Source organism: Asterias amurensis, chromosome 14, assembly GCF_032118995.1.
Source record: "Asterias amurensis chromosome 14, ASM3211899v1".
NCBI classification, from domain to species: Eukaryota; Metazoa; Echinodermata; class Asteroidea; order Forcipulatida; family Asteriidae; genus Asterias; species Asterias amurensis.
Window position 1 is genome coordinate 5423001 of NC_092661.1, and position 25908 is coordinate 5448908.

The 25908-nt window shown below is 43.1% G+C and overlaps 2 protein-coding genes and 47 non-coding genes across 49 annotated transcripts; all 49 read right to left on the reverse strand.

Moving 5' to 3' along the window:
- Positions 1-4207: 4207 nt before the first annotated feature.
- On the reverse strand, positions 4208-7793 carry LOC139947091 (uncharacterized). Its single transcript, XM_071944929.1, has one exon. The coding sequence runs from the start codon at positions 7570-7572 to the stop codon at positions 5902-5904; it is 1671 nt and encodes a 556-aa protein (XP_071801030.1). The 5' UTR covers positions 7573-7793; the 3' UTR covers positions 4208-5901.
- Positions 7794-9839: 2046 nt separating this feature from the next.
- Positions 9840-12751, reverse strand: LOC139947087 (uncharacterized). Its single transcript, XM_071944924.1, has one exon. The coding sequence runs from the start codon at positions 12693-12695 to the stop codon at positions 10950-10952; it is 1746 nt and encodes a 581-aa protein (XP_071801025.1). The 5' UTR covers positions 12696-12751; the 3' UTR covers positions 9840-10949.
- A 1633-nt stretch (positions 12752-14384) lies between these two features.
- On the reverse strand, positions 14385-14455 carry Trnag-gcc (transfer RNA glycine (anticodon GCC)). Its single transcript has one exon. It is a non-coding gene; the product is annotated as a tRNA-Gly (tRNA).
- Positions 14456-14528: 73 nt separating this feature from the next.
- On the reverse strand, positions 14529-14599 carry Trnag-gcc (transfer RNA glycine (anticodon GCC)). The gene has a single exon. It is a non-coding gene; the product is annotated as a tRNA-Gly (tRNA).
- A 73-nt stretch (positions 14600-14672) lies between these two features.
- Trnag-gcc (transfer RNA glycine (anticodon GCC)) lies at positions 14673-14743 on the reverse strand. The gene has a single exon. It is a non-coding gene; the product is annotated as a tRNA-Gly (tRNA).
- Positions 14744-14952: 209 nt separating this feature from the next.
- Trnag-gcc (transfer RNA glycine (anticodon GCC)) lies at positions 14953-15023 on the reverse strand. The gene has a single exon. It is a non-coding gene; the product is annotated as a tRNA-Gly (tRNA).
- Positions 15024-15096: 73 nt separating this feature from the next.
- Positions 15097-15167, reverse strand: Trnag-gcc (transfer RNA glycine (anticodon GCC)). The gene has a single exon. It is a non-coding gene; the product is annotated as a tRNA-Gly (tRNA).
- Positions 15168-15240: 73 nt separating this feature from the next.
- Trnag-gcc (transfer RNA glycine (anticodon GCC)) lies at positions 15241-15311 on the reverse strand. Its single transcript has one exon. It is a non-coding gene; the product is annotated as a tRNA-Gly (tRNA).
- A 72-nt stretch (positions 15312-15383) lies between these two features.
- On the reverse strand, positions 15384-15454 carry Trnag-gcc (transfer RNA glycine (anticodon GCC)). The gene has a single exon. It is a non-coding gene; the product is annotated as a tRNA-Gly (tRNA).
- A 73-nt stretch (positions 15455-15527) lies between these two features.
- Positions 15528-15598, reverse strand: Trnag-gcc (transfer RNA glycine (anticodon GCC)). Its single transcript has one exon. It is a non-coding gene; the product is annotated as a tRNA-Gly (tRNA).
- Positions 15599-15671: 73 nt separating this feature from the next.
- Positions 15672-15742, reverse strand: Trnag-gcc (transfer RNA glycine (anticodon GCC)). Its single transcript has one exon. It is a non-coding gene; the product is annotated as a tRNA-Gly (tRNA).
- A 209-nt stretch (positions 15743-15951) lies between these two features.
- On the reverse strand, positions 15952-16022 carry Trnag-gcc (transfer RNA glycine (anticodon GCC)). The gene has a single exon. It is a non-coding gene; the product is annotated as a tRNA-Gly (tRNA).
- A 72-nt stretch (positions 16023-16094) lies between these two features.
- Positions 16095-16165, reverse strand: Trnag-gcc (transfer RNA glycine (anticodon GCC)). Its single transcript has one exon. It is a non-coding gene; the product is annotated as a tRNA-Gly (tRNA).
- Positions 16166-16238: 73 nt separating this feature from the next.
- Positions 16239-16309, reverse strand: Trnag-gcc (transfer RNA glycine (anticodon GCC)). The gene has a single exon. It is a non-coding gene; the product is annotated as a tRNA-Gly (tRNA).
- A 74-nt stretch (positions 16310-16383) lies between these two features.
- Trnag-gcc (transfer RNA glycine (anticodon GCC)) lies at positions 16384-16454 on the reverse strand. The gene has a single exon. It is a non-coding gene; the product is annotated as a tRNA-Gly (tRNA).
- Positions 16455-16527: 73 nt separating this feature from the next.
- Positions 16528-16598, reverse strand: Trnag-gcc (transfer RNA glycine (anticodon GCC)). The gene has a single exon. It is a non-coding gene; the product is annotated as a tRNA-Gly (tRNA).
- A 73-nt stretch (positions 16599-16671) lies between these two features.
- On the reverse strand, positions 16672-16742 carry Trnag-gcc (transfer RNA glycine (anticodon GCC)). The gene has a single exon. It is a non-coding gene; the product is annotated as a tRNA-Gly (tRNA).
- Positions 16743-16815: 73 nt separating this feature from the next.
- Positions 16816-16886, reverse strand: Trnag-gcc (transfer RNA glycine (anticodon GCC)). Its single transcript has one exon. It is a non-coding gene; the product is annotated as a tRNA-Gly (tRNA).
- Positions 16887-17103: 217 nt separating this feature from the next.
- Trnag-gcc (transfer RNA glycine (anticodon GCC)) lies at positions 17104-17174 on the reverse strand. Its single transcript has one exon. It is a non-coding gene; the product is annotated as a tRNA-Gly (tRNA).
- Positions 17175-17246: 72 nt separating this feature from the next.
- Trnag-gcc (transfer RNA glycine (anticodon GCC)) lies at positions 17247-17317 on the reverse strand. Its single transcript has one exon. It is a non-coding gene; the product is annotated as a tRNA-Gly (tRNA).
- A 73-nt stretch (positions 17318-17390) lies between these two features.
- Positions 17391-17461, reverse strand: Trnag-gcc (transfer RNA glycine (anticodon GCC)). The gene has a single exon. It is a non-coding gene; the product is annotated as a tRNA-Gly (tRNA).
- A 73-nt stretch (positions 17462-17534) lies between these two features.
- Positions 17535-17605, reverse strand: Trnag-gcc (transfer RNA glycine (anticodon GCC)). Its single transcript has one exon. It is a non-coding gene; the product is annotated as a tRNA-Gly (tRNA).
- A 73-nt stretch (positions 17606-17678) lies between these two features.
- On the reverse strand, positions 17679-17749 carry Trnag-gcc (transfer RNA glycine (anticodon GCC)). The gene has a single exon. It is a non-coding gene; the product is annotated as a tRNA-Gly (tRNA).
- A 73-nt stretch (positions 17750-17822) lies between these two features.
- Trnag-gcc (transfer RNA glycine (anticodon GCC)) lies at positions 17823-17893 on the reverse strand. Its single transcript has one exon. It is a non-coding gene; the product is annotated as a tRNA-Gly (tRNA).
- Positions 17894-17966: 73 nt separating this feature from the next.
- On the reverse strand, positions 17967-18037 carry Trnag-gcc (transfer RNA glycine (anticodon GCC)). Its single transcript has one exon. It is a non-coding gene; the product is annotated as a tRNA-Gly (tRNA).
- Positions 18038-18254: 217 nt separating this feature from the next.
- Positions 18255-18325, reverse strand: Trnag-gcc (transfer RNA glycine (anticodon GCC)). The gene has a single exon. It is a non-coding gene; the product is annotated as a tRNA-Gly (tRNA).
- A 73-nt stretch (positions 18326-18398) lies between these two features.
- On the reverse strand, positions 18399-18469 carry Trnag-gcc (transfer RNA glycine (anticodon GCC)). Its single transcript has one exon. It is a non-coding gene; the product is annotated as a tRNA-Gly (tRNA).
- Positions 18470-18824: 355 nt separating this feature from the next.
- Positions 18825-18895, reverse strand: Trnag-gcc (transfer RNA glycine (anticodon GCC)). The gene has a single exon. It is a non-coding gene; the product is annotated as a tRNA-Gly (tRNA).
- Positions 18896-18967: 72 nt separating this feature from the next.
- Positions 18968-19038, reverse strand: Trnag-gcc (transfer RNA glycine (anticodon GCC)). Its single transcript has one exon. It is a non-coding gene; the product is annotated as a tRNA-Gly (tRNA).
- Positions 19039-19256: 218 nt separating this feature from the next.
- Positions 19257-19327, reverse strand: Trnag-gcc (transfer RNA glycine (anticodon GCC)). The gene has a single exon. It is a non-coding gene; the product is annotated as a tRNA-Gly (tRNA).
- A 73-nt stretch (positions 19328-19400) lies between these two features.
- On the reverse strand, positions 19401-19471 carry Trnag-gcc (transfer RNA glycine (anticodon GCC)). The gene has a single exon. It is a non-coding gene; the product is annotated as a tRNA-Gly (tRNA).
- Positions 19472-19544: 73 nt separating this feature from the next.
- On the reverse strand, positions 19545-19615 carry Trnag-gcc (transfer RNA glycine (anticodon GCC)). Its single transcript has one exon. It is a non-coding gene; the product is annotated as a tRNA-Gly (tRNA).
- A 73-nt stretch (positions 19616-19688) lies between these two features.
- Positions 19689-19759, reverse strand: Trnag-gcc (transfer RNA glycine (anticodon GCC)). Its single transcript has one exon. It is a non-coding gene; the product is annotated as a tRNA-Gly (tRNA).
- A 76-nt stretch (positions 19760-19835) lies between these two features.
- On the reverse strand, positions 19836-19906 carry Trnag-gcc (transfer RNA glycine (anticodon GCC)). The gene has a single exon. It is a non-coding gene; the product is annotated as a tRNA-Gly (tRNA).
- Positions 19907-19980: 74 nt separating this feature from the next.
- On the reverse strand, positions 19981-20051 carry Trnag-gcc (transfer RNA glycine (anticodon GCC)). The gene has a single exon. It is a non-coding gene; the product is annotated as a tRNA-Gly (tRNA).
- A 74-nt stretch (positions 20052-20125) lies between these two features.
- Trnag-gcc (transfer RNA glycine (anticodon GCC)) lies at positions 20126-20196 on the reverse strand. The gene has a single exon. It is a non-coding gene; the product is annotated as a tRNA-Gly (tRNA).
- Positions 20197-20811: 615 nt separating this feature from the next.
- Trnag-gcc (transfer RNA glycine (anticodon GCC)) lies at positions 20812-20882 on the reverse strand. Its single transcript has one exon. It is a non-coding gene; the product is annotated as a tRNA-Gly (tRNA).
- Positions 20883-21243: 361 nt separating this feature from the next.
- On the reverse strand, positions 21244-21314 carry Trnag-gcc (transfer RNA glycine (anticodon GCC)). The gene has a single exon. It is a non-coding gene; the product is annotated as a tRNA-Gly (tRNA).
- A 75-nt stretch (positions 21315-21389) lies between these two features.
- Trnag-gcc (transfer RNA glycine (anticodon GCC)) lies at positions 21390-21460 on the reverse strand. Its single transcript has one exon. It is a non-coding gene; the product is annotated as a tRNA-Gly (tRNA).
- Positions 21461-22074: 614 nt separating this feature from the next.
- On the reverse strand, positions 22075-22145 carry Trnag-gcc (transfer RNA glycine (anticodon GCC)). Its single transcript has one exon. It is a non-coding gene; the product is annotated as a tRNA-Gly (tRNA).
- A 504-nt stretch (positions 22146-22649) lies between these two features.
- On the reverse strand, positions 22650-22720 carry Trnag-gcc (transfer RNA glycine (anticodon GCC)). The gene has a single exon. It is a non-coding gene; the product is annotated as a tRNA-Gly (tRNA).
- Positions 22721-22936: 216 nt separating this feature from the next.
- On the reverse strand, positions 22937-23007 carry Trnag-gcc (transfer RNA glycine (anticodon GCC)). The gene has a single exon. It is a non-coding gene; the product is annotated as a tRNA-Gly (tRNA).
- A 616-nt stretch (positions 23008-23623) lies between these two features.
- Positions 23624-23694, reverse strand: Trnag-gcc (transfer RNA glycine (anticodon GCC)). The gene has a single exon. It is a non-coding gene; the product is annotated as a tRNA-Gly (tRNA).
- A 361-nt stretch (positions 23695-24055) lies between these two features.
- Positions 24056-24126, reverse strand: Trnag-gcc (transfer RNA glycine (anticodon GCC)). Its single transcript has one exon. It is a non-coding gene; the product is annotated as a tRNA-Gly (tRNA).
- A 211-nt stretch (positions 24127-24337) lies between these two features.
- On the reverse strand, positions 24338-24408 carry Trnag-gcc (transfer RNA glycine (anticodon GCC)). Its single transcript has one exon. It is a non-coding gene; the product is annotated as a tRNA-Gly (tRNA).
- A 361-nt stretch (positions 24409-24769) lies between these two features.
- On the reverse strand, positions 24770-24840 carry Trnag-gcc (transfer RNA glycine (anticodon GCC)). Its single transcript has one exon. It is a non-coding gene; the product is annotated as a tRNA-Gly (tRNA).
- A 73-nt stretch (positions 24841-24913) lies between these two features.
- Trnag-gcc (transfer RNA glycine (anticodon GCC)) lies at positions 24914-24984 on the reverse strand. The gene has a single exon. It is a non-coding gene; the product is annotated as a tRNA-Gly (tRNA).
- Positions 24985-25635: 651 nt separating this feature from the next.
- Positions 25636-25706, reverse strand: Trnag-gcc (transfer RNA glycine (anticodon GCC)). The gene has a single exon. It is a non-coding gene; the product is annotated as a tRNA-Gly (tRNA).
- A 73-nt stretch (positions 25707-25779) lies between these two features.
- Positions 25780-25850, reverse strand: Trnag-gcc (transfer RNA glycine (anticodon GCC)). The gene has a single exon. It is a non-coding gene; the product is annotated as a tRNA-Gly (tRNA).
- Between the last annotated feature and the right edge of the window lie 58 nt (positions 25851-25908).

Sequence of the window (25908 nt, forward strand, 5' to 3'; positions counted from 1 at the left end):
ATTAAAGCAAAGATTTGATTCATAAAAAAATAAAGTTCTTCAGTTGTCGTGTTTTCTCGCTCCGGTGCGCGCGAGACTTGCACAGTCTATTTTCCGGTTCTGTTTACACAGGGCTACATGTATATGATTTCACTTTTCCATGTACACATAAAAGTACAATCTCATGGTTAATGTTTTGTCTTTCTATTAGAGACAAGGGTGAGCGATTAATCAAATTTGTAACACGACATGGAACAGCTTTGCCCAGCAATATTTCTTTGTGGCCGTCACGTTTAAAGTTGTTTTATGGTATATATGGTAAAAACTTTGGTCAATATTGTAGGAGTAACGTTGTCTGTATTAATTGTTGCAACATTAGCGCGTCGTCTTTAAGTGATCACGTTATAGTATTGTACAAACTGTAGTATTCAAATTGTAACAGCTAAGTTGTCTCGTCAACTTTAACAGCTAATAGATTTAATTTACTTTGAATCGGTGAATTATTCATCCTTACACCATAAGTTAACAGCTGGTTAGGATGGTTTTCATTTTCATTTAATACATAATTAGTAAAGTTGTAATAATGAAACCAACCATTCGTAGAGCGTTGCGATCACCTGGTCATTTTAATGGAAAAGTAAGCCTTAAATCAAAAATTAAATGCGTACATTGTTTCAAACAGCAGTATTAAATAGAGTTGTGAAGACTCATTCTATGAATGTAGCTTTATTTTGTTATTATTTTTTTCCCGCAATTGTTGCAATAAAATCGTCTCTTAAAGAAAAAACTCGCTTGAGTGAACAAACAAAATCGTGTACTGGCAATTTATTAGCATTAAATTAAGTGTGCGTTACAATTAGATACATTTAAGTTAAAGGCAGTGGACACTATTGGTAATTACTCAAAATAATTATTAGCATAAAACCTTACTTGGTAACATGTAATGGGTAGAGGTTGATAGTATATAACATTGTGAGAAACGGCTCCCTCTGAAGTAATGTAGTTTTCAAGAAAGAAGTAATTTTCCATGCTTTGCCAGATTCTTGTTATAAATTACTAGAAGCATGGTTCCAGTTTCAAAAGATAGCCAAGGTTTTAGTATTGTTTAAAATTTGAGTCTTTTTGGGTAATTTTTGTTTAGAAGTTATAAGTCCCTATAATGTCTAATATAAAAAATGCATCACGTTCACGGCTAATGGTAATTACTATAGCGATTATTTGTGTAAAGGCTAAAAATAGCTTTTCAAGGTTTGTGTGTGGCTCAATGCTCTATAATGACTAATTGCAAAGGCAATTAATTTTCGACAATACCATTATGATTAAAGACAATTTAATGGAGTGTGTTAATAAATGAACGTTTTCAGGTTTAAAGGCTGTGGACAATATTGGTAATGACTCAAAATAATGTTTAGCATAAAAACTTACTTGGTAACGAGTAATGGAGAGCTGTGTTGATCTAGTTTAATTAATACCTTGTGAGAAACGGCTCCCTCTGAATTATTTTAGTTTTCGAGAAAGAAGTTATTTACCACGAATTTGCTGTCGAGACCTCAGATTTAGAATTTGAGGTCTCGAAATCAAGCATCTGAAAACACATAACATCGTGTGACAAGGGTGATTTTTATTTCATTCATATTTGCAACTTCGACGACCAATTGAGCGCAAATTTTCACAGGTTTGATATTTTATGCATAAGTTGAGATACACCAAGTAGGAAGACTGGTCTTTGACAATTACCAGTAGTGTCCAGTGTCTTTAAGGGCTAAATTATGCACCATGATTGCGTCGACATTTTACAAGTCAATTGTGTAGAGCCGGGGGGGGGGGGGTGGTGATGATTATATGAAACAAGGCTATCAAGTTTTATGTTGATGTTACTTTAGGCTAGCGAGGTTTCATCCTACCGTATGTAACAGTGTATTGCTTCAGCTGGGGGTCCAGCTATAGCTAGTAATACATAATGGCACACAGCGCTCATTACTTTGCGGTTGCCGATGTTTTCAGAGCCGTGCAGTTCTCGTAGGTGAATACCAGAAGTAGCCTAAAATTGTACAACTTGCGCACTATGTTGTGACATTTTAGGCCCGTGGGCGTCAAAATCAGCAACTCGTTCAGAGTTGTGTAAATTTACGTTCAAAGTATTGGCCAATATGCTGACCCCCCCCCCCCCCGGCCTCAATGTAGATGCGAGAGCTGTCGAGAAAACTCCGTACTCCTGCATTCCTGCCTGGGTACCAATAATTTGTACCGTTTACCGCGGCGAGATAGTAAGTCACTCTTTTGGGAAATTACCATTAAATTAGTCTTCAAGACGAGTCATAGTGGGTGCGTTCGTTTAGCTTCCCTGGGTTGACCCCGGTGTGTGGCGTTTTTTTTTTCCCAGGACGAGTGTGTGCAGATAATTACCCACGTTCGTCCTGGTAAAAAACAAACTGCTACGCACCGGCCGGGGGTCGACCCAGGGGAGCTTAACGAACGCACCCAGTTATAGATGTAATGCTTTGTTGGGTTGTGGCCTATTTACGATTTCGTTGTTTTACGAAGTACATAAAATAGGTCCAACTCTGGAGTATGACAAAACTGAATGATGAAAATGCAACTTTATCCGACTTCTCCACATTAAAATATTGTAGAAAAAGGGCCAAAAAAACCTGCCTGACCGGATGCTGCCTGATATGGGCCTATACCTTTGACTTCGAATTAGGTTCAAATGAGATTTGCATTCAAATCACACGTAGATGCACACGTTGGATACGTTTGTTAAGCTTACAAGTATAAGTAAAACTTGCACGAGAGCGTTCGATTGGCAATAACGTGATACTCGTGTCTATACCCTGTTGTCAGCTACCACAGCCCTAAACTTGATTTCAAGTCTGAGGCTGCGGTTGTTTCTCTGCATCAGCCTCGCGGAATTCCCCCGCAGCGTTTGATTGGCAATAACGTGATGTTGGGCGCGATCTGTCAATCTGCGCGATCGGTCGATCGCGCTGCGCTATTGAAAGATCAAAATTAAGATCAATTGGTCGCGCAGCAATCGGTCGATCGCGCAACAGTCGGTCGATCGCGCAACAATCGGTCGATCGCGCTATGAACATCTTTGCGCGATTGACCGATCGTGCTACGAGTATTTTTCCCGTTATCAGCCGATTGCGCAGGAAAGGCTTTGCGCGATCTGTCGATCGTGCAGGAATGGGTTTGCGCGATCGACCGATAGTGCAGGAAAAGTTTTGCGCGATCAACCGATCGTGCAGGAAAAAAAATTGCGCGATCTACCGATCGTGCAGGAATGGGTTTGTGCGATCGACCGATCGTGCAGGAATGGTTTCGCGCGTTCGAACGATCGTGCAGGTAAACCATTCCTTAGGGCGATTTCTCAGAGCAATCAAATTCATGGCAAGACAAATTTTCAGTATCACCATAGTGATTTATTTTGTGACGTCAAACTTTAGTTAGCAACTACGATTGATTTGCAGTTACGATCAATCTTACATCTTTGTGAATTCGGCCCCTGTACAATCGGCCGACCGCGCAAAACCATTCCCGCACAATCGGCCGATCGCGCAAAACCATTCCTGCACAATCGGCCGATCGCGCCGAGCCAAACCCGCACGATCAGTAGATCGCGCATGTTCGTTGCCGAATGTTGCGCGATCGACCGATTGTTACGCGATCGACCGATTGTTGCGCGATCTACCGATTGTTGCGCGATCGACCGATTGCTGCGCGATCAATAGATATTTCAATAGCGCAGTGCGATCGGTCGATAGCGCAGCGCGATCGGTTGTTCGCGCAGATTGAACGATAGCGCCCAACATCTATACCCGGTTGTCAGCTACCACAGCCATAGACTTGATTTCAAGTCTGAGGCTGCGGTTGTTTCTCTGCATCAGCCTCGCGGAATTCCCCCGCAGTTTTGCCATCACACGCTATACATCTTTTTTTGTTGATAAACAGACTGCCTTTGTTGGCATGGACGGCCAAATGTTAGTAAAACTTTGTTGGGTTTAAGTGTAAACACACAATATTAAATTCCAAACGTTATAGTGTCACCGTCGGCACAATATTGGATTCTGCAAACAGGAAACTAATTGTATTGTTTACTAACGGGTCTGCTTACAAGTAAAATCATCAGGAAATGTTCTAAGATGATGATCAAGATGGAGACAGCATAATAAAGGTCTATAACAATCTGACACAGCAACATTTATTGACAACTATTGGAACAAGTGACAGTATACTGATAATGATACTCAGTTTTTATAGCGATTTGTACACCGTGTCTCAAAGCGCTTGCAACATTATTACCCCTGATCACTGGGCCCTTTCATTCCTTAAACTGTTACAGCTCCTTGGGAGTATACAGCCTGTGCTGCCCAATATGTAGCGCACTAAAACCAATCGTACGAACCATCGCTGTCATTTACCCTTGGGTGGAGAGAGGCAAAGTGTCTTGCTCAGGGACACAGGTGTTACGCACGGGATTCGAACCCACACTCTGCTGAACAGAAACACCAGAGCTTGAGTTTCGTGCTCTTTAGGCCAAGTCACACTGCAGCGATAACGACAACGATAACGATAACGACGAAAAGAGAACGCATTTTATTGGTTGAATTGCTCCACGCAGAATACGAGCACGCTTATTCAACCAATCGAGGGCGTACATTTGCAACGTTCTCGTTTTCGTTATCGTTATCGAGGCCAGTGTGACCGGGCCTTTATCCACTCGGCCACGACACCCACCGACAACAAGGCAGAGTACACTCGGTGGTTAAACAAAAATGGTGATATAATGCTTAACGGAAGTTTTTGCAATCAAAGTTCCTTTTCCTGTGGACGCGTTTCTCATAACAAAGTCAATGAATTTGGTTAGTTTCTATTTGAAGAGGAAGTTGATAGCAGAATAGGAATGTATATAAGCTGAATCAATACTATTTTGAGTAACGACCAATAGTGTCCACTGCATTTAATGTTATTATAGATCCGTACACATTGTGCCCTCATCAATCCAATACTTGTCTGGCTATTGAAACAATACTGTGATGTACAAAAGCTCCAAAAACAATGCAGGCTGCTGCTGCTTATGTCATTTTCAGCAGCAGCCTGCATTGTAATTACAGTGGTTTGTTAGACAACACATCACCTTCAAAACATCAATGAACATGCGCAATATTATTATTTTTTTTACCCATATACACATAATGTGTGAAGCACTGTATACTCAGTACTTTCCCGAGTCCTGTGAAAAAAATCACAGGCATTTTACTCGGGTGGGATTCTAACCCACGACCTTTGTAATTCTAGAGCAGTGTCATACCAACTAGACCACCGAGATTGCCCGGTAGCTAGAGGCAGTTCGAATCCTAAAAAAAAACAAAAACAAATATTCTTTATTCTTAAAAAAATATTTAAACATTAAAGTCTGGCAATTTATGTACATGTTGCGTTCGGCTATTTATGTCATCCTTTAAAACCATGTGGCTTCATAGCTGAGCAAATTTGGGAAGTATATAACGTGAAATGCAATGGGTCAGGTTAATCAGAAAAAAATTGGGTAATGGTTCCCATTTTTCTTTTTGTTTAAAGAGAAGTGAGACTATGTTTGTTATATTATAGCTGAGACACGTGGGATACACGTGTTTCCAGATAGTACTACCGTTTTACCCGTGTTAATGGTTAATGCTTGGCACAAATGCTTCAAGTGAAATTACATTACAATTATTACGTAATCAATGTAGTGCAACAATATATGCAAGGCAGATGTCACCCTAAAAGCAGTACATTTTGAAATAGGAGTCAGTTAAACGAAAGATGTAAAACTGTTTTGTCTCGTGTGAACATAAGACATATAAAACAAAGATGGATAAGGTTTGTCCAGCTTGGAAAACACGGAAGCATTGATAGATTTTTAAAAACAAAATGTCACTAATCGGTACAAATATCCGCGTAACATGTACTGTCTTCCACAGACGTGTTTATTATTGTTTGAGTGGCCGATGTGGGGCGCTGTAAATCCAATTCAGCATATGCCAGACCCTCAACGTTCTTCTGCTGGGGACCGATGTTTTCCGCGTCAGACATGGCGGGGCTTCTTGGTCCTTTCTCCTGCATGGTGTGGACGGCTTGGCCGCTCTGTGTTCCGGCCTCACTGTATATGGGCTCCTTGATGCACACTGTTCCATCACCGTCATCAATCGTTGATGAAGGAGACACCACGTATCTCCGAATCTCCCCACCCGTCTTATCAGGGAATGTGTACAGCCCTTCAGCATGGGTTGGTAAGTCACTTTGAATCTGTCTGTTCTGTGTTGTGTTTCCTCCCTGGACTTGGCCATACATTGGGCCGATCTCCTCGTTGGTGACGGTTGCTCTCTCATCTATAGGGGGACTCTGTCTTCGCGTAACCGCCGTCTGGCCTGGTCGCGTTGGGCTGGGTTTGTATTTTATCAAGTAAACTCCAAAGAGAGTTAGAATTATCAAAAAGACAAATGAGCTCAGGACTCCAGCAATGATAAGTACTGTGTTATTAGACCCCGCGGAGTTAATGTCGTTGTTTTCCACTGAATTCCATTCTGTTGCGGTTGTCGTCAAGAACTGTTCGGTCGTCATCGAAGTGAACGGAAGGACAACGAGCAGCGATTCGTTGTCGCTTGTATATTCTATCTCATTGTAAAATGCACTGCATCTGATCTGAACGTTGTGAAACCCTTCTAGTGTCACGTTTATAATCTGTAGAGTTATTCCATTGTTTGTTAGTTCAAACAGACCATCTAGGTTTTGCAGAAGTTCCTGGTTAATCTCAACCTCAGGGATGCCGTCTTTCAGCACGCGCCATTCATATCTATCTGCACTATGTTGTGGTATTGACTTAAAGTCACAAGTGAAGGTTGCGTTCTCATGTTCATGAAGCGTCAAATGAGAGGGTGATATTGAGACAGTCGTTGGTATCTGAAGAGGCGTAGTGGAGCAACTTGGACCAGTGTAATAGGGACCAGCTATACATGTAAACTCTTTCATGTTGTCAGTCTCCGTCAGCATACGCTCTAAGAAATACACCCCATCTGGTTGGATGGTGAACTGATAACCTAGTCGATTTGTAAAACTCGGTTGAGATGTGTACCAGATCAACAAGCTGCTGGGATCAAAGGAAGAGAGCGCACAGGTGAGTGTTGTCAATGTGCCGACCGTTGGTCTCGCTGGTTCAAACGTGCAAGACGGGTTGATCTTCGGTAGAGAAAGGACAGTCAATGTAGCACGAGTAGACTCATACACTTGGTATGGATTATTAAATACCAATTTGCACCAATAGTTACCACTATCCCCTGGTTGAGTGTTCCGAATAGTAAGTCGATATAATTGTGAAGTTGGTGAGCAACTAAGGACACCCCGCACACCGCCCATATTCCTATACCATGTAATATAATGCGACTTTGAGCTGCAGTCAGTTGCATACAGCGATTTAACAGTGAACACTGCGTCTTGCCCTTCGTAAACAGTCACACTTCTTGGGCCGCTGGTGAAAAACTGGCCTTTCGTCTGAGATAAAAAAGCCGCGAAAAAGACCATGCCAGCGACCAGATTTAGACACAAATACATGATGAGCTCCCCTGTGAAGATGGGCTACATCGACGAGAATGATTTCACTGTTGATGTATGACTTACACCCACTAGATGCAGTAGATATATAACACTTCAAGGGACGATGTTTTCTAAAAAGTATTTCACCACCTTGAGCGAGGCCCACTATAAAGACATTACAGTATGACGTTCTGATAAGAGCCCATACACAATAGGCCCAAACCAGATACAAATTAATCTCTGATTGGTCTATACACTGTTACTGCCAGCGTGTCTATACGTCCTTTGTCGCAGATGAAATAGCTTGTGTCATGCTAACCAACTAAGAACTTGAAGTTTCTGTTTCCTTATTGACCAGGATGTATTTGTAACTGTAGACAATCAAAATAATAAGTAAATACAACAAGCTGTTTTCTTCCACAATGAGATGGCAGTTTCTCACTTGTAAGAACTGGATTTATTTAAAACAAAGGGGTGGGCAAGGGACGCACACTACTCTAAACACACAATCGGTAGTTATTTTACTCGGACTGTGGTTTTCTAGAGGAATAACTGTCGATGTGGCAGAAGATTATGTCCCTCTACAAGGGGTGCTCCCCCCCCATGACAAACTGTGTACAAACAAATTGTGATAGCGCCCTCTTTTGAATCATCCTTCCTGAAGCCCATGAGGGGGACCGAATCTAGGGCGGACAGAATTCCTTGATGGGACACCGGTCATGTTTTTTGTTTTGTTTTCTTTTTTCCCCCATTATTGAGAGCAGTCTACTGAAAATCACATCACTGTTTCGAGAGCCCTCTGTTTCAGTCACCTTTAACTGGTCGTTGGTGGTGGTACTATCACGGAAACTTCCTGGAACTTTCCCCGTTAATTCCCTCCTGTGACTAGACTTTTATTTCCATTAGACAGCTCTATTTCTGAAGATAAACCAACAGTTACTTCCTGCACAAAGTATCGATGCAACAACAACCAAATAGGGAAACTCTGATTTTAAAATGGATAAACAGGGATACTTCCTTTGTGAAAGTCTGATGGCTCTTTCATTGTGTATTTACCTTTCCACCGAAATGTATTTTAACACTTGTATATCAGCACTTTTCCACGCAGGCATTTTTTTCACATAATATCTAATGGCTCTGCTGCACTTGCCTCAAATGCGAGCATGGCAAATCTGATTTCACAGACTTTATAAGCCGGTTTCAGCAGAAATCAATTTAGAATGGTATCGTTCCTTACAATGCCTCACACAAACATGGGTGTAATGGCTGCTGCAGAGTGCAGTTAACCGTGGGAAACGACCCCAACCTTTAAACTTTTCGGACGTTGTATCCAGTGATAGTTTAGCGTATCATTATTATTTTTAATTTTTTTAAGTTATGTTTTAGATGTGTACGAATTTCCCGGCTGATTTAAAAAAAAAAAAAAAAAAAAAAAAAAATAACACCTAGCTCGTTAATTTTCTTTCAAAATTAATCAGCATCGAACAATCAACAGTAGTGATTTAATCTCACTATTATTCACTGCTCAAATCAGATCATTCAGTTGCATTATGATCGCAGTACTTAATTATTTTCGTCAGAGCCAGCAGAAAAATGCTAGCCAACCATGGTCCAAATTCATCAAGTGTAATACGTACTTGCAGGCAACTTTGGAAGTCTTGAATGCATAATGAAATAGAATGACTGACACGGAACTTAAAGGTACTTGACACTATTGGTAATTGTTCGAAAACAAGAATTAGCATAACAAACTTACTTGGAAACAAGCTGATGATAGAATACAACATTGTGAAAAACGGCTCTCTCTGAAGAAACGTAGTTTCGAGAAAGAAGTAACTTTCTATTCCACAATGAATTTGATATTGATACCCCATAATTGAAATTTTAGGTCCCGAACTCAAGCATCTTGAAAGAACACAACTGCGTGTGATAACAGTGTTTTCCTTCCACTATTATCTCGCAAATTCGACGACCTGTTGATTTCAAATTTTCATAGTTTTATTATTTCGTGCATGTGTTGAGATATACCAAGTCTTTGACAAATACCAATAGTGTCCAGTGTTCTTGAGGAGAAAAACAAATCGTGTGTACAGAAATGAATGAATGCATTAAAAGCTAAAAATAAGCCATATTTAGATAAACCATGGTTTATTTTCGGTGTACTGGCCACAGACTGCATTCAAACGCTCACACCATCACACACACGCGCACGTTACTCAAAGCGTAGGGGTGCCTTTTAGCAGCTGTACTCCGACTTGATTAAGGGAGGAAATGCATGTGCCTGTTAAATTAAAATTGATTGAGTGGTTGCTGAATTAGCTTGAAACCAAATAATCGCATAATTTTCTCATAGTTTACCCAAACTCGTGCCGTCACAATTTCACACGGTCTACAGACGATGTGACCTCTGACGTCACTCGAATACCATAACATGATAGGCCACATCGTCCATGAAGTGGCCAACTAACAGTGATGATTCCGAACGATTGGTTCACATTGAACACCATTCGCAATTATAGACACTGGACAGCTTAGGTAACTCTCAAAGACCAGTGAGTCTTCCAACTTGGTGTATCTCAATAATGTACTCAACAACAAATCCCTGAAATTTTAAAGTCTGAAATCGAGTTCAAATATTGTATTGGAAAATTACTTCTTTCTCAAAAAGTACGTACTTCAGAGGGAGCCGTTGTACTATCAACAGCTCTCCATTGATCGTAAGTTGTTATGCTAACAACTGTTTGAGTATTTACCAATAGTGTCATAGGCCTTTACCAACACCCTTATTATTGAAATGAACTGAAACAAATTAAACGAGTTACGAAGACTAGCCCGAGTTTCCGCTCCTCAACGATAATGCATGGTCATTGTTTGGAATCGTCCGATACAAAAATAACATGTCACCACCTTACCACTCTATTGTCCATGACGTCAGTTTCCAATTATAAAACCGAAACCAGTTTCAAAGCCAATGAACCTTCGCAATGATAAATAACTAGTAAACATACTTGATTCTTGTGAGGATACAGTTATTTTATTCCATGTTAGAGTTACAAATTGAAAAGCTAATTCCTACGCAGCATAATTTTCCAAACTCTTTACAATAGCGAGCAGTACTCATCACCCAATTAAGCATGTTGTTTTTTCGGACTTGTGGCGTCATATGAAATCAAGAGTTATTTTTGTTTGTAGACTGTTTCACTATTATTTTGTTTTCGTTAATGTGAAACGCGTACGTTTTGTTCATTTTTATTTAATGCCCATTGGGCAGCACTGTAAATGGATACAGACTATAATTATTCTACTTTTACACAAAATATAATTATTTACAAGTGGAAGCGTTGCGTAAACGATTCAGTTCCAACTTCAGTATCAGAGACAGTGTTTTCGTTAATTCATTTATCTCTGCTGAGCAAACTCCTCACTGCTGCCATGTCGCCACGGATTGAGGCGTAGTTAATAGACTCATCTGCGTGTTGACTGTTCTCCACACTTGATGCGGGTCGGGGGTTTTCTAAGTCCAGTTCTGCGTACACCAGGCCTTCGGCGTTCTTTTGCTTCCGGTCGTCGTCTGGTGACTGTCCAGCGCCCTCTGTTGTTTCTCCAGCTGGTTGGGGTGAATGACGGTTTTGTCTGGATTTGTCTAACACTGAGTACTTGACCTCTTGACTGCTCACATTGCGTCTGTTGTCTGCGCCTGATGCACCAGACAATGGGCGTTGGTGGCTGTGTCGTGGAAGGTTTACATAGCCACTGCTGTTAGCGTACGTTGGGGATGGGGGGCCACAAGTCTCTGGGTCCTTCTTTATAGCTGCCTCGGGCAGAGCGTAGAGGGCGGGCTGCTCGGTTATATCGTCGGATGAATTCCTAGTGTGATAACTAAAGGCATCTTGAGGAACTTCTTCGTACGTTGGAGACGCCTGTTCTACTGACATTGTGGGCAGAGCTTTTGAGGAAAGTTTGTTAAATTTGCTCCGGCCAAGTCGTTGTTTCAAACTACCATTCTTGTTTCGCAGTAGGTAGCATGCAAGACTTGCTATGATTGCCAATAAAATGATGACTCCTATGACGCCCCCTACGACGATACCAGTACTGGAACCAGTGTCGGCTTTAGAGTCTGGTTCTAACGGATCCGTTCCGAATGGCTGGTGAGTTGTTCCGCGTTCACTTGCCGGCAAAACGAGTAATAATGTTTCTTCACTGCTAACTGCAGGCTCTCGGCTGTTAAAAGCAATGCATCTTATAACAGCATTGTCAAACTCGACAATAGATACCCGTATAATTCCCATTTCTTGCCCGTTATCGCTGAGCGAATACTCACCCCGTAGATTTGATATAGTATTCACATTCACCCTGTCCTCTAGACCGTTTGGTTTACTCACGCGCCATCTAAACTCATAAGCACTCGGGATTGACTCAGAAGTACACGTGAAGGTTGCCAGATCTCCCTCGAAGACGGTTACGGAAGGGCCAGGAGAAATCAGCACAATCGTATGTACTTGTAGTGGGGTAATAACACATCTGGCTCCGTTGGTCAGATCCGGTCCGGCCACACAAGTGAACTCCTTGAAGTTGTCGAGTTCGGTCACCCGGTGGTCAGCAGTGAAGTAATTTTCCGGATCTTCGGTCGAGTCGACCACGATACCGGATTCTACATTGATCCATGTCAAGAGGCTGGCTGGGTCTGTCTCTGATGAGAGGTGACATACCAGCTGAGCTGGTGTATCAACAGTGACGGGGTTTGGGGTGACGTCACAAGATGGCGGTGCACGAAGAACTACCAAGTCAGCCCTTGCCGATTCGAAATTCGAGTTATCAGAGCAATAGTATCTACCAGAGTCAACAGAGCGAACGTGTGTGATTGTAAGAGAATAATCGCCATAGTTCTTCGAGACGGTCATCCTCTCTCTGAATTGTGTATAAACCGTGTCGCAAACCGAAAAGTAGGTGTCAGTCGATAGCGAAATATCCTTTCTCCAGTAGAACGTATACGTGGAGCAAACCTGCCCATTGTCGAAGATATCAGATTTACATGTCAGCGTGATATTTTGCCCCTCGTACACCGTGACACTTCGGGGATCAGTCAGAAACTCCGCTGCGGTGCAAACGAAGAGAGCAATCGTAGTCAACACACGGAGCATGGTGAATGTCAAAATACTTTATTAGAGACAAAGAGTCTATACAAGTTTAGCGAACACATTTGCATGAATGAAGGTTCAATATAACATCTATGTCTGGTGAACATCAGTATAATAATGGGGTAGAAACAGTGGCATAACCACTTGCGGGAGTCAGTGTTGCTTGCTACCATCAGCTAGATTGCGTAGAAACGGAAATTACCAGCACAATTTCCGCTCAGCCCATATCCCATGTCTAATCACTGTGTTGTTAATAATTGGTTTTCCAGACCATCGTGAACCATGGGTGACATCTCACTTTGTCAAGTAAATTCAAAGTACTGGTGAATTTCTTACCATCTGCAGAAGACGGCAAAATGTGATCGAGATGGTAATGATGCAGTCGGATGATAGGCGCTCGTGGCGAGATGTAGAGTCTATCAATGTACTGGCATGTTCGTTTTCACACTCGTAAAATAATAATGCAGCAGTACTGAATTCATAGCAGCCACATAGGTCAGAATGGAGACCTTTTGACTTCCGGGTCTATCCACAATAACCTTTCCTGAATTGGTTATTGTTCAATGTCCTATTGTTTGTTCAATAAGGGGCAGAACACAATGGTGCCTCTGGAACATGTACTGGTCCATGTACATAGTTATAAAGGCATCCATAAGGGTCATATGTATATATTTTGTAGTGGATTTCTAATCTATTTGGATTACTTCAGGAATGCATAAAAACTAGATGGCAGGCGAGAACTCTACCACTGAACCACATGCTCATTGAAACGTTCAGATTTTGTTGTGATTTTCGATTGTATTTTGATCAATTTAGAATTGCATAGAAACTAGTTGCATCGGTCGGGAATCGAACACGGGCCTCCCGCGTGGCAGGCGAGAATTCTACCACTGAACCACCGATGCTCCTTGAAACGTTTAGATTTTGTTGTGATTTTCTAATAAATTTTGATCAATTTAGGATTGCAAGACAATAGTTGCATCAGCCTGGAATCAAACCTGGGCCTTCCGCGTGGCAAGTGATAATTCTACCCCCTGAATCATGGATGCTCCTTGGCAAGTATAGATTTAGGTTTTGTATGTGTTTTGATCAAGTTAGAACTGCATAAAAACTATTTGCAACGGCCGGGAATGGAACCCGGGCCTCCCGCGTGGCAGGCGAAAATTCTACCACTGAACCACCGATGCTCCATGAAACGTTTAGATTTTGTTGTGATTTTCTGATGTGTTTTGATCAATTTTGGATTGCATAAAAACTATTTGCAACGGCCGAGAATCGAATCCGGGCCTCCCGCGTGGCAGGCGAGAATTCTACCACTGAACCACCGATGCTCCAGGAAACGTTTAGATTTTGTTGTGATTTTCTGATGTGTTTTGATCAATTTTGGGTTGTATAAAAACTATTTGCATCGGCCGGGAATCGAAGCATGGCCTCCCGCGTGGCAGGCGAGAATTCTACCACTGAACCACCGATGCTCCTTGAAACGTTTAGATTTTGTTGTGATTTTCTGATGTGTTTTGATCAATTTTGGATTGCATAAAAACTATTTGCATCGGCCGGGAATCGAACCCGGACCTCCCGCGTGGCAGGCTAGAATTCTACCACTGAACCACCGATGCTCCATGAAACGTTTAGATTTTGTTGTGATTTTCTGATGTGCTTTGATCAATTTTGGATTGCATAAAAACTATTTGCATCGGCCGGGAATCGAACCCGGGCCTCCCGCGTGGCAGGCGAGAATTCTACCACTGAACCACCGATGCTTCTTAAAACGTTTATATTTTACTGTGAAATTCTGATGTGTTTTGATCAATGTTGGATTGTATACAAACTATTTGCATCGGCCGGGAATCGAACCCGGGCCTCCCGCGTGGCAGGCGAGAATTCTACCACTGAACCACCGATGCTTCTTAAAACGTTTATATTTTACTGTGATATTCTGATGTGTTTTGATCAATGTTGGATTGTATACAAACTATTTGCATCGGCCGGGAATCGAACCCGGGCCTCCCGCGTGGCAGGCGAGAATTCTACCACTGAACCACCGATGCTCCAGGAAACGTTTACATTTTGTTGTGATTTTCTGATGTGTTTTGATCATATTTGGATTGCATAAAAACTATTTGCATCGGCCGGGAATCGAACCCGTGCTTCCCGCGTGGCAGGCGAAAATTCTACCACTGAACCTCATTGAAACGTTTAGATTTTGTTGTGGTTTTCTGATTTGCTTTGATCAATTTTGGATTGCATAAAAACTATTTGCATCGGCCGGGAATCGAACCCGGACCTCCCGCGTGGCAGGCGAGAATTCTACCACTGAACCACCGATGCTCCATGAAACATTTAGATTTTGTTGTGATTTTCTGATGTGCTTTGATCAATTTTGGATTGCATAAAAACTATTTGCATCGGCCGGGAATCGAACCCGGGCCTCCCGCGTGGCAGGCGAGAATTCTACCACTGAACCACCGATGCTCCATGAAACATTTAGATTTTGTTGTGATTTTCTGATGTGCTTTGATCAATTTTGGATTGCATAAAAACTATTTGCATCGGCCGGGAATCGAACCCGGGCCTCCCGCGTGGCAGGCGAGAATTCTACCACTGAACCACCGATGCTCCATGAAACGTTTAGATTTTGTTGTGTTTTCTAATGTGTTTTGATCAATTTAGAACTGCATAAAAACTAGTTGCATCGGCCGGGAATCGAACCCGGACCTCCCGCGTGGCAGGCGAGAATTCTACCACTGAACCACCGATGCTCATTAAAACGTTTAGATTTTGTTGTGATTTTCTAATGTGTTTTGATCAATTTAGAACTGCATAAAAAATAGTTGCATCGGCCGGGAATCGAACCCGGGCCTCCCGCGTGGCAGGCGAGAATTCTACCACTGAACCACCGATGCTTCTTAAAACGTTTATATTTTACTGTGATATTCTGATGTGTTTTGATCAATGTTGGATTGTATACAAACTATTTGCATCGGCCGGGAATCGAACCCGGGCCTCCCGCGTGGCAGGCGAAAATTCTACCACTGAACCACCGATGCTCCAGGAAACGTTTACATTTTGTTGTGATTTTCTGATGTGTTTTGATCATATTTGGATTGCATAAAAACTATTTGCATCGGCCGGGAATCGAACCCGTGCTTCCCGCGTGGCAGGCGAAAATTCTACCACTGAACCTCATTGAAACGTTTAGATTTTGTTGTGGTTTTCTGATTTGCTTTGATCAATTTTGGATTGCATAAAAACTATTTGCATCGGCCGGGAATCGAACCCGGGCCTCCCGCGTGGCAGGCGAGAATTCTACCACTGAACCACCGATGCTCCATGAAACGTTTAAATTTTGTTGTGTTTTCTAATGTGTTTTGATCAATTTAGAACTGCATAAAAACTAGTTGCATCGGCCGGGAATCGAACCCGGGCCTCCCGCGTGGCAGGCGAGAATTCTACCACTGAACCACCGATGCTCATTAAAACGTTTAGATTTTGTTGTGATTTTCAGATGTGTTTTGATCAATTTAGAACTGCATAAAAAATAGTTGCATCGGCCGAGAATCGAACCCGGGCCTCCCGCGTGGCAGGCGAGAATTCTACCACTGAACCACCGATGCTCCTTGAAACGTTTAGATTTGTTTGGTGATTTTCTGACATGTTTTGATCAATTTTGGGTTGTATACAAACTATTTGCATCGGCCGGGAATCGAACCCGGGCTTCCCGCGTGGCAGGCGAGAATTCTACCACTGAACCACCGATGCTCATTGAAACGTTTAGATTTTGTTGTGGTTTTCTGATTTGCTTTGATCAATTTTGGATTGCATAAAAACTATTTGCATCGGCCGGGAATCGAACCCGGGCCCCCCGCGTGGCAGGCGAGAATTCTACCACTGAACCACCGATGCTCATTGAAACGTTTAGATTTTGTTGTGATTTTTTAATGTGTTTTGATCAATTTAGAACTGCATAAAAACTAGTTGCATCGGCCGGGAATCGAACCCGGGCCTTCCGCGTGGCAGGCGAGAATTCTACCACTGAACCACCGATGCTCATTAAAACGTTTAGATTTTGTTGTGATTTTCTAATGTGTTTTGATCAATTTAGAACTGCATAAAAAATAGTTGCATCGGCCGGGAATCGAACCCGGGCCTCCCGCGTGGCAGGCGAGAATTCTACCACTGAACCACCGATGCTTCTTGGAACGTTTAGATTTTACTGTGATTTTCTGATGTGTTTTGATCATATTTGGATTGCACAAAAACTATTTGCATCGGCCAGGAATCGAACCCGGACCTCCCGCGTGGCAGGCGAGAATTCTACCACTGAACCACCGATGCTCCATGAAACGTTTAGATTTTGTTGTGATTTTCTGATGCGCTTTGATCAATTTTGGATTGCATAAAAACTATTTGCATCGGCCGGGAATCGAACCCGGGCCTCCCGCGTGGCAGGCGAGAATTCTACCACTGAACCACCGATGCTCCATGAAACGTTTAGATTTTGTTGTGTTTTCTAATGTGTTTTGACCAATTTAGAACTGCATAAAAACTAGTTGCATCGGCCGGGAATCGAACCCGGACCTCCCGCGTGGCAGGCGAGAATTCTACCACTGAACCACCGATGCTCATTAAAACGTTTAGATTTTGTTGTGATTTTCTAATGTGTTTTGATCAATTTAGAACTGCATAAAAAATAGTTGCATCGGCCGGGAATCGAACCCGGGCCTCCCGCGTGGCAGGCGAGAATTCTACCACTGAACCACCGATGCTTCTTAAAACGTTTATATTTTACTGTGATATTCTGATGTGTTTTGATCAATGTTGGATTGTATACAAACTATTTGCATCGGCCGGGAATCGAACCCGGGCCTCCCGCGTGGCAGGCGAGAATTCTACCACTGAACCACCGATGCTCATTGAAACGTTTAGATTTTGTTGTGATTTTCTGATTTGCTTTGATCAATTTTGGATTGCATAAAAACTATTTGCATCGGCCGGGAATCGAACCCGGGCCCCCCGCGTGGCAGGCGAGAATTCTACCACTGAACCACCGATGCTCATTGAAACGTTTAGATTTTGTTGTGATTTTTTAATGTGTTTTGATCAATTTAGAACTGCATACAAACTAGTTGCATCGGCCGGGAATCGAACCCGGGCCTCCCGCGTGGCAGGCGAGAATTCTACCACTGAACCACCGATGCTCATTAAAACGTTTAGATTTTGTTGTGATTTTCTAATGTGTTTTGATCAATTTAGAACTGCATAAAAAATAGTTGCATCGGCCGGGAATCGAACCCGGGCCTCCCGCGTGGCAGGCGAGAATTCTACCACTGAACCACCGATGCTTCTTGGAACGTTTAGATTTTACTGTGATTTTCTGATGTGTTTTGATCATATTTGGATTGCACAAAAACTATTTGCATCGGCCAGGAATCGAACCCGGACCTCCCGCGTGGCAGGCGAGAATTCTACCACTGAACCACCGATGCTCCATGAAACGTTTAGATTTTGTTGTGATTTTCTGATGCGCTTTGATCAATTTTGGATTGCATAAAAACTATTTGCATCGGCCGGGAATCGAACCCGGGCCTTCCGCGTGGCAGGCGAGAATTCTACCACTGAACCACCGATGCTAATTGAAACGTTTAGATTTTGTTGTGATTTTCTAATGTGTTTTGACCAATTTAGAACTGCATAAAAACTAGTTGCATCGGCCGGGAATCGAACCCGGGCCTCCCGCGTGGCAGGCGAGAATTCTACCACTGAACCACCGATGCTTCTTAAAACGTTTATATTTTACTGTGATATTCTGATGTGTTTTGATCAATGTTGGATTGTATATACAAACTATTTGCATCGGCCGGGAATCGAACCCGGGCCTCCCGCGTGGCAGGCGAGAATTCTACCACTGAACCACGGATGCTCCAGGAAACGTTTACATTTTGTTGTGATTTTCTGATGTGTTTTGATCATATTTGGATTGCATAAAAACTATTTGCATCGGCCGGGAATCGAACCCGTGCTTCCCGCGTGGCAGGCGAAAATTCTACCACTGAACCTCATTGAAACGTTTAGATTTTGTTGTGGTTTTCTGATTTGCTTTGATCAATTTTGGATTGCATAAAAACTATTTGCATCGGCCGGGAATCGAACCCGGGCCTCCCGCGTGGCAGGCGAGAATTCTACCACTGAACCACCGATGCTCCATGAAACGTTTAGATTTTGTTGTGTTTTCTAATGTGTTTTGATCAATTTAGAACTGCATAAAAACTAGTTGCATCGGCCGGGAATCGAACCCGGGCCTCCCGCTTGGCAGGCGAGAATTCTACCACTGAACCACCGATGCTCGTTAAAACGTTTAGATTTCGTTGTGATTTTCAGATTTGTTTTGATCAATTTAGAACTGCATAAAAAATAGTTGCATCGGCCGGGAATCGAACCTGGGCCTCCCGCGTGGCAGGCGAGAATTCTACCACTGAACCACCGATGCTCCTTGAAACGTTTAGATTTGTTTGGTGATTTTCTGATGTGTTTTGATCAATTTTGGGTTGTATACAAACTATTTGCATCGGCCGGGAATCGAACCCGGGCTTCCCGCGTGGCAGGCGAGAATTCTACCACTGAACCACCGATGCTCATTGAAACGTTTAGATTTTGTTGTGATTTTCTGATTTGCTTTGATCAATTTTGGATTGCATAAAAACTATTTGCATCGGCCGGGAATCGAACCCGGGCCCCCCGCGTGGCAGGCGAGAATTCTACCACTGAACCACCGATGCTCATTGAAACGTTTAGATTTTGTTGTAATTTTTTAATGTGTTTTGATCAATTTAGAACTGCATAAAAACTAGTTGCATCGGCCGGGAATCGAACCCGGGCCTCCCGCGTGGCAGGCGAGAATTCTACCACTGAACCACCGATGCTCATTAAAACGTTTAGATTTTGTTGTGATTTTCTAATGTGTTTTGATCAATTTAGAACTGCATAAAAAATAGTTGCATCGGCCGGGAATCGAACCCGGGCCTCCCGCGTGGCAGGCGAGAATTCTACCACTGAACCACCGATGCTTCTTGGAACGTTTAGATTTTACTGTGATATTCTGATGTGTTTAGATCAATGTTGGATTGCTTGAAAAAAAATATTTGCATCGGTCGGGAATCGAACCCGGGCCTCCCGCGTGGCAGGCGAGAATTCTACCACTGAACCACCGATGCTCCATGAAACGTTTAGATTTTTTTGGTGATTTTCTGATGTGTTTTGATCAGTTTTGGGTTGTATACAAACTATTTGCATCGGCCGGGAATCGAACCCGGGCCTCCCGCGTGGCAGGCGAGAGTTCTACCACTGAACCACCGATGCTCCATGAAACGTTTAGATTTTTTTGGTGATTTTCTGATGTGTTTTGATCAATTTTGGGTTGTATACAAACTATTTGCATCGGCCGGGAATCGAACCCGGGCCTCCCGCGTGGCAGGCGAGAATTCTACCACTGAACCACCGATGCTCCAGGAAACGTTTACATTTTGTTGTGATTTTCTGATGTGTTTTGATCAATTTTGGATTGCATAAAAACTATTTGCATCGGCCGGGAATCGAACCCGGGCCTCCCGCGTGGCAGGCGAGAATTCTACCACCGATGCTCATTGAAAGGTTTAGATTTTGTTGTGATTTTCTAATGTGTTTTGATCAATTTAGAACTGCATAAAAACTAGTTGCATCGGCCGGGAATCGAATTCTATAACTGAACCACCGATGCTCATTGAAACGTTTACAATTTGTTGTGATTTTCTAATGTGTTTTGATCAATTTAGAACTGCATAAAAACTAGTTGCATCGGCCGGGAATCGAACCCGGGCCTCCCGCGTGGCAGGCGAGAATTCTACCACTGAACCGCCGATGCTCATTAAAACGTTTAGATTTTGTTGTGATTTTCAGATGTGTTTTGATCAATTTAGAACTGCATAAAAAAATAGTTGCATCGGCCGGGAATCGAACCCGGGCCTCCCGCGTGGCAGGCGAGAATTCTACCACTGAACCACTGATGCTCCTTGAAACGTTTAGATTTGTTTGGTGATTTTCTGATGTGTTTTGATCAATTTTGGGTTGTATACAAACTATTTGCATCGGCCGGGAATCGAACCCGGGCCTCCCGCGTGGCAGGCGAGAATTCTACCACTGAACCACCGATGCTCCATGAAACGTTTAGATTTTGTTGTGATTTTCTGATTTGCTTTGATCAATTTTGGAGTGCATAAAAACTTTTTGCATCGGCCGGGAATCGAACCCGGGCCCCCCTCGCGGCAGGCGAGAATTCTACCACTGAACCACCGATGCTCATTGAAACGTTTAGATTTTGTTGTGATTTATTAATGTGTTTTGATCAATTTAGAACTGCATAAAAACTAGTTGCCTCGGCCGGGAATCGAACCCGGGCCTCCCGCGTGGCAGGCGAGAATTCTACCATTGAACCACCGATGCTCATTAAAACGTTTAGATTTTGTTGTGATTTTCTAATGTGTTTTGATCAATTTAGAACTGCATAAAAAATAGTTGCATCGGCCGGGAATCGAACCCGGGCCTCCCGCGTGGCAGGCGAGAATTCTACCACTGAACCACCGATGCTTCTTGGAACGTTTAGATTTTACTGTGATATTCTGATGTGTTTAGATCAATGTTGGATTGCTTGAAAAAACTATTTGCATCGGCCGGGAATCGAACCCGGGCCTCCCGCGTGGCAGGCGAGAATTCTACCACTGAACCACCGATGCTCATTAAAACGTTTAGATTTTGTTGTGATTTTCTGATGTGTTTTGATCAATTTAGAACTGCATAAAAAATAGTTGCATCGGCCGGGAATCGAACCCGGGCCTCCCACGTGGCAGGCGAGAATTCTACCACTGAACCACTGATGCTCCTTGAAACGTTTAGATTTTTTTGGTGATTTTCTGATGTGTTTTGATCAATTTTGGGTTGTAAACAAACTATTTGCGTCGGCCGGGAATCGAACCCGGGCCTCCCGCGTGGCAGGCGAGAATTCTACCACTGAACCACCAATGCTCCAGGAAACGTTTACATTTTGTTGTGATTTTCTGATGTGGTTTGATCAATTTTGGATTGCATACAAACTATTTGCATCGGCCGGGAATCGAACCCGGGCCTCCCGCGTGGCAGGCGAGAATTCTACCACCGATGCTCATTGAAAGGTTTAGATTTTGTTGTGATTTTCTAATGTGTTTTGATCAATTTAGAACTGCATAAAAACTAGTTGCATCGGCCGGGAATCGAATTCTACCACTGAACCACCGATGCTCATTGAAACGTTTACAATTTGTTGTGATTTTCCAATGTGTTTTGATCAATTTAGAACTGCATAAAAACTAGTTGCATCGGCCGGGAATCGAACCCAGGCCTCCCGCGTGGCAGGCGAGAATTCTACCACTGAACCACCGATGCTCATTGAAACGTTTAGATTTTGTTGTGATTTTCTGATGTGCTTTGATCAATTTTGGATTGCATAAAAACTATTTGCATCGGCCGGGAATCGAACCCGGGCCTTCCGCGTGGCAGGTGAGAATTCTACCAGTGAACCACCGATGCTCATTGAAAGGTTTAGATTTTGTTGTGATTTTCTAATGTGTTTTGATCAATTTAGAACTGCATAAAAACTATTTGCATCGGCCGGGAATCGAACCCGGGCCTCCCGCGTGGCAGGCGAGAATTCTACCACTGATCCACCGATGCTCCAGGAAACGTTTACATTTTGTTGTGATTTTCTGATGTGTTTTGATCAATTTTGGATTGCATAAAAACTATTTGCATCGGCCGGGAATCGAACCCGTGCCTCCCGCGTGGCCTGCGAGAATTCTACCACAATCACCGATGCTCCTTGAAACGTTTAGATTTGTTTGGTGATTTTCTGATGTGTTTTGATCAATTTTGGGTTGTATACAAACTATTTGCATCGGCCGGGAATCGAACCCGGGCCTCCCGCGTGGCAGGCGAGAATTCTACCACTGAACCACCGATGCTCCATGAAACGTTTAGATTTTGTTGTGATTTTCTGATTTGCTTTGATCAATTTTGGATTGCTTAAAAACTATTTGCATCGGCCGTAATCGAACCCGGGCCCCCCGCGTGGCAGGCGAGAATTCTACCACTGAACCACCGATGCTCATTGAAACGTTTAGATTTTGTTGTGATTTTTTAATGTGTTTTGATCAATTTAGAACTGCATAAAAACTAGTTGCATCGGCCGGGAATCGAACCCGGGCCTCCCGCGTGGCAGGCGAGAATTCTACCACTGAACCACCGATGCTCATTAAAACGTTTAGATTTTGTTGTGATTTTCTAATGTGTTTTGATCAATTTAGAACTGCATAAAAAATAGTTGCATCGGACGGGAATCGAACCCGGGCCTCCCGCGTGGCAGGCGAGAATTCTACCACTGAACCACCGATGCTTCTTGGAACGTTTATATTTTACTGTGATATTCTGATGTGTTTTGATCAATGTTGGATTGCTTAAAAAAAACTATTTGCATCGGCCGGGAATCGTACCCGGGCCTCCCGCGTGGCAGGCGAGAATTCTACCACTGAACCACCGATGCTCCAGGAAACGTTTACATTTTGTTGTGATTTTCTGATGTGTTTTGATCAATTTTGGATTGCATACAAACTATTTGCATCGGCCGGGAATCAAACCCGGGCCTCCCGCTTGGCAGGCGAGAATTCTACCACCGATGCTCATTGAAAGGTTTAGATTTTGTTGTGATTTTCTAATGTGTTTTGATCAATTTAGAACTGCATAAAAACTAGTTGCATCGGCCGGGAATCGAATTCTACCACTGAACCACCGATGCTCATTGAAACGTTTACAATTTGTTGTGATTTTCTAATGTGTTTTGATCATTTTAGAACTGCATAAAAACTAGTTGCATCGGCCGGGAATCGAACCCAGGCCTCCCGCGTGGCAGGCGAGAATTCTACCACTGAACCACCGATGCTCATTGAAACGTTTAGATTTTGTTGTGATTTTCTGATGTGCTTTGATCAATTTTGGATTGCATAAAAACTATTTGCATCGGCCGGGAATCGAACCCGGGCCTTCCGCGTGGCAGGCGAGAATTCTACCAGTGAACCACCGATGCTCATTGAAAGGTTTAGATTTTGTTGTGATTTTCTAATGTGTTTTGATCAATTTAGAACTGCATAAAAACTATTTGCATCGGCCGGGAATCGAACCCGGGCCTCCCGCGTGGCAGGCGAGAATTCTACCACTGATCCACCGATGCTCCAGGAAACGTTTACATTTTGTTGTGATTTTCTGATGTGTTTTGATCAATTTTGGATTGCATAAAAACTATTTGCATCGGCCGGGAATCGAACCCGTGCCTCCCGCGTGGCAGGCGGGAATTCTACCACTGAACCACCGATGCTCCTTGAAACGTTTAGATTTTGTTGTGATTTTCTAATAAATTATGACCAACTTAGGATTGCAAGACAATAGTTGCATCAGCCTGGAATCAAACCTGGGCCTTCCGCGTGGCAAGTGATAATTCTACCCTCTGAATCATGGATGCTCCTTGGCATGTATAGATTTAGGTTTTGTATGTGTTTTGATCAAGTTAGAACTGCATAAAAACTATTTGCAACGGCCGGGAATCGAACCCGGGCCTCCCGCGTGGCAGGCGAGAATTCTACCACTGAACTACCGATGCTCCAGGAAACGTTTAGATTTTGTGGTGATTTTCTGATGTGTTTTGATCAATTTTGGGTTGTATAAAAACTATTTGCATCGGTCGGGAATCGAAGCATGGCCTCCCGCGTGGCAGGCGAGAAGTCTACCACTGAACCACCGATGCTCCTTGAAACGTTTAGATTTTGTTGTGATTTTCTGATGTGTTTTGATCAATTTATGATTGCATAAAAACTATTTGCATCGGCCGGGAATCGAACCCGGGCCTCCCGCGTGGCAGGGGAGAATTCTACCACTGAACCACCGATGCTACATGAAACGTTTAGATTTTGTTGTGATTTTCTGATGTGCTTTGATCAATTTTGGATTGCATAAAAACTATTTGCATCGGCCGGGAATCGAACCCGGGCCTCCCGCGTGGCAGGCGAGAATTCTACCACTGAACCACCGATGCTCATTGAAACGTTTAGATTTTGTTGTGATTTTCTAATGTGTTTTGACCAATTTAGAACTGCATAAAAACTAGTTGCATCGGTCGGGAATCGAACCCGGGCCTCCCGCGTGGCAGGCGAGAATTCTACCACTGAACCACCGATGCTCCTTAAAACGTTTAGATTTTGTTGTGATTTTCTAATGTGTTTTGATCAATTTAGAACTGCATAAAAAATAGTTGCATCGGCCGGGAATCGTACCCGGGCCTCCCGCGTGGCAGTCGAGAATTCTACCACTGAACCACCGATGCTTCTTGAAACGTTTATATTTTACTGTGATATTCTGATGTGTTTTGATCAATGTTGGATTGCTTAAAAAAAACAATTTGCATCGGCCGGGAATCGAACCCGGCCTCCCGCGTGGCAGGCGAGATTTCTACCACTGAACCACCGATGCTCCTTGAAACGTTTAGATTTTGAGGTGATTTTCTGATGTGTTTTTATCAATTTTGGATTGCATAAAAACTATTTGCATCGGCCGGGAATCGAACCCGGGCCTTCCGCGTGGCAGTCGAGAATTCTACCAATGAACCACCGATGCTCATTGAAACGTTTAGATTTTGTTGTGATTTTCTAATGAGTTTTGATCAATTAAGAACTGCATAAAAACTATTTGCATCGGCCGAGAATCGAATCCGGGCCTCCCGCGTGGCAGGCGAGATTTCTACCACTGAACCACCGATGCTCCTTGACACGTTTAGATTTTGAGGTGATTTTCTGATGTGTTTTGATCAATTTTGGATTGCATAAAAACTATTTGCATCGGCCGGGAATCGAACCCGGGTCTCCCGCATGGCAGGCGAGAATTCTTCCACTGAACCACCGATGCTCATTGAAACGTTTAGATTTTGTTGTGGTTTTCTGATTTGCTTTGGTCAATTTATGATTGCATAAAAACTATTTGCATCGGCCGGGAATCGAACCCGGGCCTCCCGCGTGGCAGGCGAGAATTCTACCACTGAACCACCGATGCTCCATGAAACGTTTAGATTTTGTTGTGATTTTCTGATGTGTTTTGATCAATTTAGAAC